Source organism: Vicugna pacos, chromosome 4 (assembly GCF_048564905.1).
Source record: "Vicugna pacos chromosome 4, VicPac4, whole genome shotgun sequence".
In the NCBI taxonomy this organism is placed as follows: Eukaryota; Metazoa; Chordata; class Mammalia; order Artiodactyla; family Camelidae; genus Vicugna; species Vicugna pacos.
Window position 1 is genome coordinate 812,892 of NC_132990.1, and position 12,057 is coordinate 824,948.

General features: G+C 44.5%; 1 protein-coding gene across 1 annotated transcript in view; it reads right to left on the reverse strand.

The window, feature by feature from the left end:
* The window catches only part of LOC140696223 (unconventional myosin-XVI-like), a 211,129-nt gene that overhangs the window by 115,879 nt on the left and 83,193 nt on the right, over positions 1-12,057 (reverse strand). The window contains 4 exon segments of the mRNA XM_072960641.1: positions 377-582; positions 835-915; positions 3,260-3,429; positions 8,853-8,928. Coding sequence (XP_072816742.1) covers positions 377-582; positions 835-915; positions 3,260-3,429; positions 8,853-8,928 — 533 coding nt within the window.

The window sequence follows — 12,057 nt, forward strand, 5'->3', positions numbered from 1 at the left end:
CAAACCTCTATTTACAAAAATAGGTGGTGGGCTGGATTTGGCCCGTGAGTGCAGTCTGCCAACTCTTGGTGTAAAAAATATTCTGTCCATAGATATAAAGGAAGGGGTATCTCATGTGCCACATTTTTATAAATGTTTACATCCAAGGAAATCTAAATTTAAGGGAACGTGAACATTGTTTCCAAGGTATCGAGTATGTTCAGCAACTTTTTATCTGAGCCTCTCCAGAGCATTTCACTGTCTCCCAGAGCATTTTGTTTACTCAGGAGAGAAGAATGTAAAGGATAAAAGGAACGCCAGGAAAGAAAACAGAAGAACCGTGTTCCAACATCGTCAGCGCGTTACCCGGAGCAGCAGACACAGGAGAAAAACTCACCTCCACAGGAAGTCCGAGAAGGAAAGGCGGACGGGGTATCCGTGCCGGATGATCTTCACCATCTCCAGGACCCCGATGTACTGAAGCTGGGCTGACACGTAAAAGTCATCGAACACATCTGGCAGCTTCGAGTTATTGGGTTTGATGCAATGAACAAAGTGCGGGGAGCACCTCTGAAGCTTCCCCGTAATGTCCAGCAGGGTTTTCTGCAGAGAGAACCGAAACACGGCTGAGTCCCCGGAGAAGACACCGGCTCATGACGTAAACAGGTTTTCAGTAAAAATCTTTATTTTCAGTCCTCGGCTTTATTTACTACACATTCACTCATCTTAGGTGTCCGTGGGCATGCTTACTACTTTAAAGGTACCCAAGTGGTCAAAGACGGGGGCAATTCTATGTAAGCCCTCTACAGTTGATAGAATCAAAAAAGTTTTTGAAATCTGAAAATTTCAACTAACCCTGAGTTGCGACGCCACGGTGACCGGACCTCCCCGTTCTAGTCTTTGAAGAAATGTAGAATTTCCTTTCTTTTTTAAGAACTGTAACGAAAACAAAAAGAAAGGGTGAGCAGATTTATTTGACTGAATTCCAGTTTAGAAGAAAAAAATTAATCCTCCCATCCAGGTAAACTCACTTACAGGCAGATGCAGACTTAGACTCTAAAAATCAGTACCAGGTGACTTCCTGCCATGGTACCCTAAGTCACGGGGATGGGCAGCTTCGTGCAGAAAAACATTACCGCAGCCTTTCAAGTCCATGGCCGTCACCAACCTGCACCTACTTTGACTTGAGAATAAACACAGACCTTGACTTGCGTGGTGGTACAGTCATCTCAGCCTGGTGTCCGGATCCTAGCGCTAACTGCCCGTGTTTATCGTGAAACGTAGCTTAGTCTGGGGCGAAAGGATGCTATGTTATGTCACAAAGGTTTCATGTTTTCACAGTCATCGGTTTACCCCCCAGGTTTAACTGTAATCAGTTTCTTACTCAGTTTTCCTTTCGCTTCCTTTTCTTCTTTTTTTTTAATGACTGAAAGAGGTTAGTAAAGTACCTGCCTGTGAAAAATGACAATCGACTGCTTTCTTTGATCAATAATGATCCATAACTCTTACAAGGAAGAAATTCATACACAGCCAAGACTAAATGATAATGGGGGTTAAAGAAGTCAGTGGAAATGAACCCAGTGGGTGAAGAAATAAAGGGCAGGAGGCAATTAAATTCCACCAGAGGCTAAAAGAACCCTCAGCCACTGACATAACTACTGCACGCCACAAACTCACACTGACTTAGGCCAACGCACCTATCGATTCCAAACCATTTCTCTTAAAATAAGAGGTCTCAACAGAAGAGAAAAAACCAGGTGAAATGTTCTTGTCGATACGGTGCTACTGGGAACAAGGTGATGGCTCATTTCCTTCCATTAGGTGAACCGTCAGCTGAAACAATCGCGTGTAACTGACAAGCGGATGTAAAATGAAGCGATGGGTCTAAGATCAACCTGTTTTCCACAAACCCAAAGCCAAACGTGGTGCTTAGGTAAGGAGCAGGTGGACAGCCACTCTACTGGTCGCGGGCGTGGACGTGGAGGGGTGAGGGCCCTCTGAAGGGAAGTGCGGAGTGGAACACTTAAGGAATAATCATAATAAATAAGACTCCATCCCTCGAAATTGAGCACTCAGTGTCCCTTTCTGGGTGGAGGAACTGCAGTGAATGATCTCCCTTTGGCAGGCCTTTGGGGGAAAGGCTAATGGCATCCATGCCTGTAATGTGCAATAATTCAGGTTAGGAATTTCAGTTTAGAGGTGTGTGGTGACTTCTTGTTTTCCAGGATGATTAAGAAAGCAAGGACCAGGCCTTTCAGCAGAACCCCAGGAACTGAGATCTTTCTTACAAAGGGTGATCATTTGTCTTTTTTATGTAAAAGATGCCATTTCGTGTGCAATGGGATTGAATTCCTGTGTTCACCCAGTTCCAGAACAACTCTACCAAAGGATTCTTGATTCTGGGTCTACTGGCTAAACACAGACACACTGCACATTTCTAATACACTATACACATTCCTGCCACCCTTCCCTAATAGAGTTGACTTTAATTGTGCTTTTATTTTAACTGGTAAGCTGAAACACATTCCAGCAAGCTACAACAACGGAATTTCTAAAACGGACTGTCCTGGACACCTTCCCAATCATGATTCTCATCTTTCATCATCTCTGTAGAGGCAAGCAGAACAAACTGGGGTACAATCGGGCACTGAATTCATAAACTTAAAACATTTCAGTCTGAAATAACTCTTCACTGAGTTTTTTAGTTCTGTTTTACAAATGGAATCTTCAGGTTGTAAGTACCACCACACTTGTGTGGCACAAATACACGTTAAACCTTAGTGCTGTACTAACATGAATCAAAAATCTACAAAACACACACCGAAACTCTAGGACCTGAAAAAGATACTATGTCTGCATGAAAAACTACAATTTATTGTTTGGAGACTTAAAACCTCTGAAGTGATTAATGTCAACAGAATCAGGTGGCTAAGTTTACTCCCTGTAAACCTACTGTCCCTGAAGTTCCCACCCATTCGTCAAAAAGACAGTCACGGAGATGAGACAGAAATAAGACACTGCCCCGACAACCAATGCAATGACTACCACCGCGCTTGCTATCAGATTTTGCCTCTGCTCCACCTTCTCCTGCACTGTTTTCTCTTGGAGGGTAAGACTTTAGGGAAGCAGTCTTTTTCTTTAATTTTTTAAAATAAACATCAATTTCCTTCCATTAGTGTTCAGGGTGGCGCTTTTTTTTTCTTGAAAAGAAGCGGTGAATGTGCTAAGCACACTTAAAAACAACCAGACAAGAATCACAGAAACGCCTACCTTGCTAAGCTCTATCTAGATAGTTCCTCCTGCCCCCGATCGCTGAAGATGCTGGCACGTGCTTGCTGAGCCGGGCAGATCCATGTCCTCTGAATTTACAAGACGGAGAAGAAGACACGAGGGATCCTGTTTCTGACAGTTTCAATTGGAACAAATGATTGATCACGACGTTTTCACTAGCTGGGAAATAAATAAGCGAAGATCGTAAGTGGCGTTCAAGTCATAACTGACTTGAGCATTCAGCTTCCTCCCCATCCATGGGCTCCCCCCACTAAGACACGCTCAGGGGGGAGGAAACTGAGGAGGCCACGGTTCCCTTTGCCCCTCTTCTATTTCCTCCACTTTAGTGAACTCTGACCTTCCTTGCCCTTGACCCCAGGCTCCCAGGCCTCACTGCGCTCTCTGCGCCGGAACGGAGCACCACCAACTGCCCTCCAGACGGCAGGAACCGGAGGGAACCGGAGGGCCCCCACTCAGACCTTAGTGCCCGAGACCGCGTCCCCAAGGCCCATGGCTCCTGCCGGCAGCGCCTCGCTCAGGGAACCCGTGCCCCAGGAGGCGCTGTCTCCGAGCTGTCTGTGGGCACCTGGGGAGACCCCGACTCCTCCGGCTGTCTCAGCCGTGGGGGGAAGAAACGCCTCTCCTCCTGAGCCAGCTAAGCTGCAACAGCGAAAGCAACCGCTTCCTTTTAGAAGTTAGGTTACAAAGAGCCCAGTGATTCCGGGTCCATTTTCCTTTCTCGACACCTCGGGAAGAAAGGGGCTCACGAGGGAATGGTGACGACGTCAGTGGCAGTCACGGCTCCAGAAGGCATGGTTCTTGCGTCACTTCTATCTGTATGTAGACAGTTCTGAAGCCCTAATTCCCTCTTCCCTGAAATAACCGTGACAGTCCCTGCTTTGTGGATTCCTACCGGCTCAAATGCGATGTAACAGACATACAGAATTCGGGCTCCTCCCGTCAGACCGTGAGCGACGGGCAGTCACCAGGCACCCCGGCCGCTGCCGCTTCTGCACTCAGACCACCCTGCTTGCCCAGTTAGTACATTTATCAGCCACGTGAGCAGGCGGGGCCCATGTGAGCCAGCCAGGAGGGGGCCAGGGGGGCCAGCAAAGGCACATACAACTGTGAATGACAGGAAGGCAAAAAGGAGCCTGTGGTGTTGGGCTGGAATTACAGGTGTCATGGTAAATTCATGACTTTCAATATACAGCAATATATACACGCAAACATATACATGTAAAATCTACACCTATGTCTTAAATTTTCTAGTTCTGAAAGGGTCTAAAAGCAATAACATCCCAGTAGCAATGGGCTCACAGTGACCCCAGTTCTTAGTGTTTCTTGACTCCATTCTCCTCTACAATAAAATAAGGCTTCTTGGATAAATGGCTGATTCTAGAGCCGAGGCGAAGCAGAGGACCCTGGAACATTTTGGAAGGCCAGAACGTAAAAAAGCGCTGAAAAGATGTGAGAAGCTATCAGAAGGATGAGGGGCTAGGTTGGAGGGTCCTCCCTGGGCAAGTCTTGGGCAGTTTTACTAACAAAATAATGACAGTAATGTATTACGGTTCCTTAAATAAAATAAGAATCCATGAGTCCATCTGATAATAAATGAAAGAACGAATGAATGAAGGAATCAGAAAGGGAAGTTCTTATATAGATAGGAACCTATGTCTGCATATGCACAGCTGGGACGCTGTGCTGCACACCAGAAACTGACACATTGTAACTGACAATACTTCAGTTAAAAAAAAAAAAAGAGTCATTCTTACAGTAGAATGTCACTGTCGATGGGGTTAGAAAATTACCATTTTGCAACCAAAAGAGAAATTACTGATTTAGGTAAGAACCATTAACGTATGCAAAACAAGTGAAAGTTTGGTGAGAGAGACTATATTGTCTCAAATACTTCCTTACAAGTCAGTTATCAATTACAAAGAAAACAGTGATTTAGGGAACCCTGCAGGACACCGCTTTAACAAAGTGCTCAAGGTGAAGGTCCCCACTGACCTTTCCACCGGTCGCTATGCGCCCCCGAACATGATGCGCTGAGACAGACACCTCCCTCCTCTCCTCCACGGGGCTCCTGCCAAAAAGGAGAAAACTGACTCCAATGCGAGGAGACAGCACATAAGCCCAGACTGAGGGACGTTCTCCAAAAGCTGGCCTTTCTTTTTTCTTTTTAAATATTAATGTCATGAAGAAAAATAAGAGCTGAGGACACGTCCCAGATCAAAGGAGACAAATGAGAAGTGGCAAGAAATGCAGCAAAGGGCGGTGAACTGGGGGAGTCACTGTGGAGGGCATCAGTGGGTCACCAGTAAAGGCTGACACAAACTCCGAGTTAGCCGTGGGCAGCACAGCAGTGCTACATGTGCTGGGACCTCACTGAAGTTGTGTGGGGGGGGGGCGTCCCCGGTCTCAGGGCATGCATGGAAGTACTGAGGCATAAGGGCACATTCGGTCACTCTCCCGTGGTTCAGAAATGTACGTACGTACACGCAAGCACGCGCACGCACACACACGTACAGAGGAGGAAAAAGAGAGGAAGAGAGAAAAGGAGCAAGAGAAAACAGGAAAGGGCACGGAAGAAATCTGGGGGAGGGCATGTGGGAGCTCTTTGTACTAACTTTATAACTTGAAGTTTGAAATCATTTCAAAATAAACAGTTAAACAATAAACAGATAATACTATGCCCCTTTAACCAAATTAAAATGTTCTTTATATATATTTTATTGAAGTATAGTCAGTTACGGTGTATCAAGTTCTGGTGTACAGCATGTTTTAGATATAAAAATATTATTTTTATTTATAGCCAGTCTATAGATGGATAGAACCACAGATAGACGATGTAACAGGGGATTCCCATAATTGGGAAAAAAGCCTTTACTAGATCTAGAAACATTAGACATAACTATGACCCAAAACACATAACTGACCAGTTTCTGTCCTTTCTCTGAACCATGTGCATGAGGGCCAAGTAGGACCAGCGTCTACCTACTGCCAGGGAGAAGCCAGCATGCTGCGACCCTAGCACCCGAGCCCCGCCCACAAGCTGAGCAAGTGGGAGGTGGGAGCAGGTTCTTCGGGACATAAAAAGAGAAATTCAAAAAAGTGTGCTCTACACTGGAAATTGACACAGCATTGTAAACTGACTATAACTCAATAAAATAAAATTTTAAAAAATATCACATAAAGGATATTATGACAAATAAATGAAATACTTCAGGTAAAAAAAAAAATTTTAATGAAGAAAAAAAAAAAGAAATTTGGCCACCGTGTTGCCCCTAATCGCAGAACCTGATAAGAAGCCCCTGCTGAAGGCATGGCTCTAGCCTCCTTCCCTGCGTCTGGGAGTCACCTGCAGCTGGCACCTCCCTTCATGTCCCTCTGAGCACACAATGGCATGGGAAGCACCCCTCTCTGGGGCTCATGCACACGGCACTAGGCATCTTTCTGTCCGTAAATGAGATAAGCTAACATAGGTGCCCAAGTCTATGAGCAGGCACGCAGAGATGCTCAAAATCATTAACATCATCATTAATGGTAAATCATAAGCTTTCCTCTACTTATAAGCAGACTGAAGAGTCTGGGTTTTAACTCTTTCTGCCTTTTTCGGTGTCAAGTGGACTTCATTTCTGTCTCAGGCACAGACGAGGGCACTCACTATGTTTCTGTGTGAGCTGAGCTGCCCGGCGCCCTGTCTTCCCTGGTCAGGTGTCTCACAAGACACAGGTCTGTTAGTCCGGACCCTACAGCGGACCCTGTCTCCTTCCTCAGCTCGGAGCCTCCCGATAATATGAAATTAAATCACATGCCATAAGCAAAGTGCTTAGCAAAGTGACTGGAAACAAATCATTATTATTATCTGCAAATTACACTTGCTTTTAATAACTATTGGTAGTGTCAAAACATTCCACAGATTCATAAAATACTATCACAACCAGGCATCTTTGGCCTATATGGTGGAATAGGTGAGCCACTCTGACCTGTGGGCCAAATCTAGGCCACTGCCTGTTTTTGTCAATAAAGCTTTATTGGAACCCAGCCACATCCATTTGTATTGTCTGTGGCTGCTTCCTTATTGTAACAGCAGAGTTGAGTAGTTGCAACAGAGATGCTACGGCTCACAAAGCCTAAACTATTTATTCTCTAGTCCTTTGCAGAAAAAGCTTGCTCCCTCTTGTAAGGACATAAAAGGACACATTGTAAACTTTGTCCTCTTGCTCAGAGGTACCTATGGTCTAAAGTATTTCGAATAAAACAAGATCCACCTGTTCTCTCTCGGTGTATACTTGCTGGCAAGTATACACAAAAAGAATGCCTTCAAAATACAGGGACTCCATGAACACATGCAGGGTTGCACCATCACTAGCCACCATGCTTTCATCCTAAACATGTATTCTGCCACCATGAAACATAAGAACAAAGGAGGCATTGCTCCAACTTTGAAAACACCCTGTATGTTAGGTCTTCACAGAATATATGGATTAAACGGAAGTCTGTTATAAATGAAAGTCCAAATATTTAAAAACTGGAAGGAAGGTGTTTCCAGTGATAATCGATAGGATGAATTATCTCAATTCTTTCTCTCACGTGGGCTTATGCTCAGTCCGAGCTTTCATCATTAGTCTCTGCCTGTCAGAGAACTCAATAACCATCCGTTCTGAGAGGCAAGCCGCGCAACTCCCCTTGAAGACCAGTATGTCGCAACTCTGCCATTTGATTTAAGGTAAATGTGCTCCTCCAGCCAGAAGTGATATGGAACTCTTATTTCCAGCTCAAAGGCATCCAACTATTTCATGAAAGGCTATCATCTGCTTCTTTCCCCAGGAATGATAAATGACTCCATCTCACTTAAAGCAACGTAAAGCACAAAAGACAATAATTTTAATTCACTGAAGAGGAAATTTAATTCATTATTAGGAAAATGTGAATCACTGAAGAACAGTTATTAAGGAAATAATGACTAAAGAGCTAGAATCATATACATCTATTAATTATACCACATGTAAGTAGAGCACTCAGCTTTACGTGCAGCACAGAATTAGAGACAGAGGTACATGAAGTGCCAAGCTTCACTAAGTGGATGGCGCCTGTAAATTTATATTGACACACACGTGTATGCAGGTCTGTATGTATATATAAATTTTTATGCTCGTTCTATTTTGGGAGCACTAGTTCTTTGCAACTGGAAGTACACTGAATAAAATACTACCCTTAGGTGTGTTCTGGAGTCAACTTAAGTAGTGGAATTCACCCTGCTGTGGCCTAAATAAACTGGGAAGCCCTATTCGTCTTCATCAGTCTCCATGGAAGAGCTTTTTAATATTCATACTGCTACAGTGGGGAAGGTATTTTATATTTCTATCTGCTAAAAGCTTAGTTAAATTATGGTTTCTACTAGGCTCCAAATTAAATTGTACCCAATGTGTAGCACGGCCAGAGCCATTCCTTATTATTCTGGGCATTAGAATGCAAAAGATATTTCAATTACCCCTTAGCTGGCGGCATGTTTTATAGGACACTGTTCAGAGACAGAGAAAAAGGGAATGGGTGGCATGTGAACCACAGTGGGTGGCGGCAGGGGGTGGACTTACTTTTCATCACAAATAGAAGGTTCTGTGAAAGGGAATCTTTATTTTTTTCAATTGCTCCAACAGTTTCATACATTACCTGTAATAGAAGAAAACAGTGTAATTACTAGTGGTTAAACGTGACCACGGAAGTAATTTCCTTTAAAGAATAGCTTGACTCGGCAGCAGTTTTAAATTATTCACAAAAGCAGCATCTCCAGGTCTCAGAGTTCCCGCTGCCGGCAAGTGCAAAGCTCGTGTCCCCGGCTCGCGGTCTGCACGTGAACGAGGGACGCCTGTCCTGTTCTGCCTGGCAAAGCCCTCTTCTCATCGGAAGTTTAGGAGAAGGTGGTGGGACTCAAATCCGTTGCATTCCCTTAATTTTAAAAAACGCTCACCTGCTCAGAAAACTCTCTAAACCAAGTAGAAAGACTTCCTTGCCTTGGGAAAGAAGCGAGACGTCAGCTTGAGAAGCAGAACGGCCTCCGTCATAAGGGTTCCCTTGGACCCTTCAAGCAATAAATCTGAAGTCTTTAAAATGAAGAAGACTCAGGAAACAATGAATATGGGATTATTCAAAGGGCAGTTTTCTTCACCACAGTTTACTTAGGAATAGATTTAAACAACTTTACTGTCTGGCCTGGGGACCTGAGTTTTGTACACAGCTGTGGTTTTACCGCCTCTCTGTCTCGGCTCAGTGTGAGCTCCCAGTGTGGTCCCCGAGGCTGCATCAGCCAGGAGGCTTATCGGTTTCAACAGCCGCTGCTGCTTCTTGGGGAACTGCTTTGGGGCCCCTTGGCACCAGGGTCGGGTGTCACAGGCTGTCCTCTACCCTGTGTGGACCAGGACTGAGCCCCGTAGGGCAGCTGACCAACGATGCCTCTTCCTGCTGCGTCAGCCATGGGGGAGTGTGGGTGGTTGGACCAATGGAGGTGATAGTCACCTCATTTTTTTGGAAATTTTAACTAGAGAGCCCAGAGGAGACTGTCCTATGGACAGCAGGAGGGAACTAGACAGAGAGGATCCATGAGAAAGAGGCTGAGTGCCCATGTGACCCCAAATGAGCATTGGTTCTTAAAGGGCTTTCAAACCCCAGTCATCACAATAAAGCTCCACTGGGATTTTATTCTTTGCTGTCACAAGAGCCTAAATGGTGCAGAAATCACAAGACAATCTGCAGGTTCCCAGATTTTCCAATTTGAATTTGGATCTGAAGACTGGTGAAGCCCCGCATCAGTGCCCAACAGCTGGACGACCTTCAGACACTTCTCAATCATTATCGAGTCACCCAGTTTGCTCTTGTGCCAGAACATGGGTGACGAATATTAAAACGTGAGCTGTAGATCATGCTACATATTATACATTGTTGAATATAAGCAATTACATATCATCTAGAGCAGCTGTTCTCAATCGGGGTGATGGTGACACATGCCAGTGTCCGGGGATTTTTGTGTTTGTTGCAGTTGAGGGGCTGGGCGGACACGGATGCTGGTGAGCTCCCTACAGTGCGCTGGACAGCTCCACCGGGAGGGGTTATCTGTCCCCAGTGCCCAGCACATCGTGGAACCGGGGTTTGGCTTCTCCATGCCTTCCTATATTAGAGACAGCAGTGCCCAGTGACACCACAGACACCCATCAAAGCCACTATGGGATCTTTGTGGACTTTGGCAGGTTATTTAAAGTCCCAGAGCTCATCCTGCAGTGTGGGGTCCTCCTCAGTATGGTCCCAGTCTACGGTGCTAGCCTGCTCTTTTCATGGGAGTCTGATGATTCGAAATTAAACACACACACACACACACACACACACACACGGACTACCTGCTTTTCTCTGAATACACCCCTTGCTGTCAGTGCTCCTGCTGTGGCCTTGTTTAGTGATGGCGCATCCTGGCTCCTGCAGTAAAACTCCCCCTGAACTTTGAGGGCAGTGACTTTGGATTGCTCACCCCTGTCTCTGCAGCTACTAGCAAAAACGCCCCCCACACTGGGCAGATTCAATAACTTTGTAGGGAAGCAAACAAAAGGTTTTGTTATACTGTGACTGCATATAGCTTAAGACTGCCCCTTTAATTAAGATTAGGCTGATGAGATTTCATTATCACAAGCCTGTGCTCTGGAAGATTCTCCCGAATGGTACCCTGGTTGTACTAGGATACTTGGAGCAAAAGCTAAAGGTCTCCCATTAAAACTAAAGTTAAATCTATCTCTTCCCACCCCTGCCCCCTTGGCAACCACAAATTCGTGGTGGAAGAGATAGACTGGGATTTCAAAATTGTAGAATAGATAAACAAGATTATACTGTGTAGCACAGGGAAATATATACAAGATCCTGTCGTAGCTCACAGAGAAAAAAATGTGACAGTGAATATATATATATGTTCATGTATAACTGAAAAATTGTGCTCTACACTGGAATTTGACACATTGTAAAATGATTATAAATCAATAAAAAATGTTAAACAAAACAAAACAAAAATCTAAAGTTCAAAACTTCCCAGCTGGAGAATCCAACTGGCCAAGTTACCTAGAAGACATTTAACATATCCACACAAGTGCAAATGCTAGAGGGCTGTTTGATGCTTGTAGGAAGTACAGAATTTAGCAAAACATTTATTTTGTATAAAATTAATGAATCTTGAAGCTTAATTTCTTTTGTGATAATGGGAAAATGGCTTTAGCTCTTTAAGTCTTTGAGGATGTGTTCAATTAATATCCTGCAAAGGCGTTTGGCGTTGAAGAGCTTCTGACCCTATTCCTGAGATACAGAGGACCACAACAGGGACGGGATTTGAGATGACAGCTCAACAGAAGTATGAGACACTACCCAAAATAGCTGAGTTCTTTTACCAAGGTTAATACAATAACGCAAATGACTGAGGATGTGTTACATAAACTTGGCATTAGCGGAATGTTAACACATGGTTCCAAATCATGTGTTTTTCACTGTGGCCCCAAATCTGGAATCAAGGAGCCCCTTCCCATTCTACGGAAAAACTGAAATTAGAGGTGCAGTGGTGCACAGTTACTACTGAGCTAGGACGTTCCTGTGGATGAACAGAGAGAGACAGGCACACAGCACACATACGTGTGTGCATATATGAGATTTTTTTTTCATTTTAAGAGTACAATACAACCTGATTTCAAAGCTAGTCTTTTAACCATGATAATGCCCCCAATCCAATAAGGTTTGGTATTGACCTTGTCAAGGGCAGTGTGAACGTCTGAATAA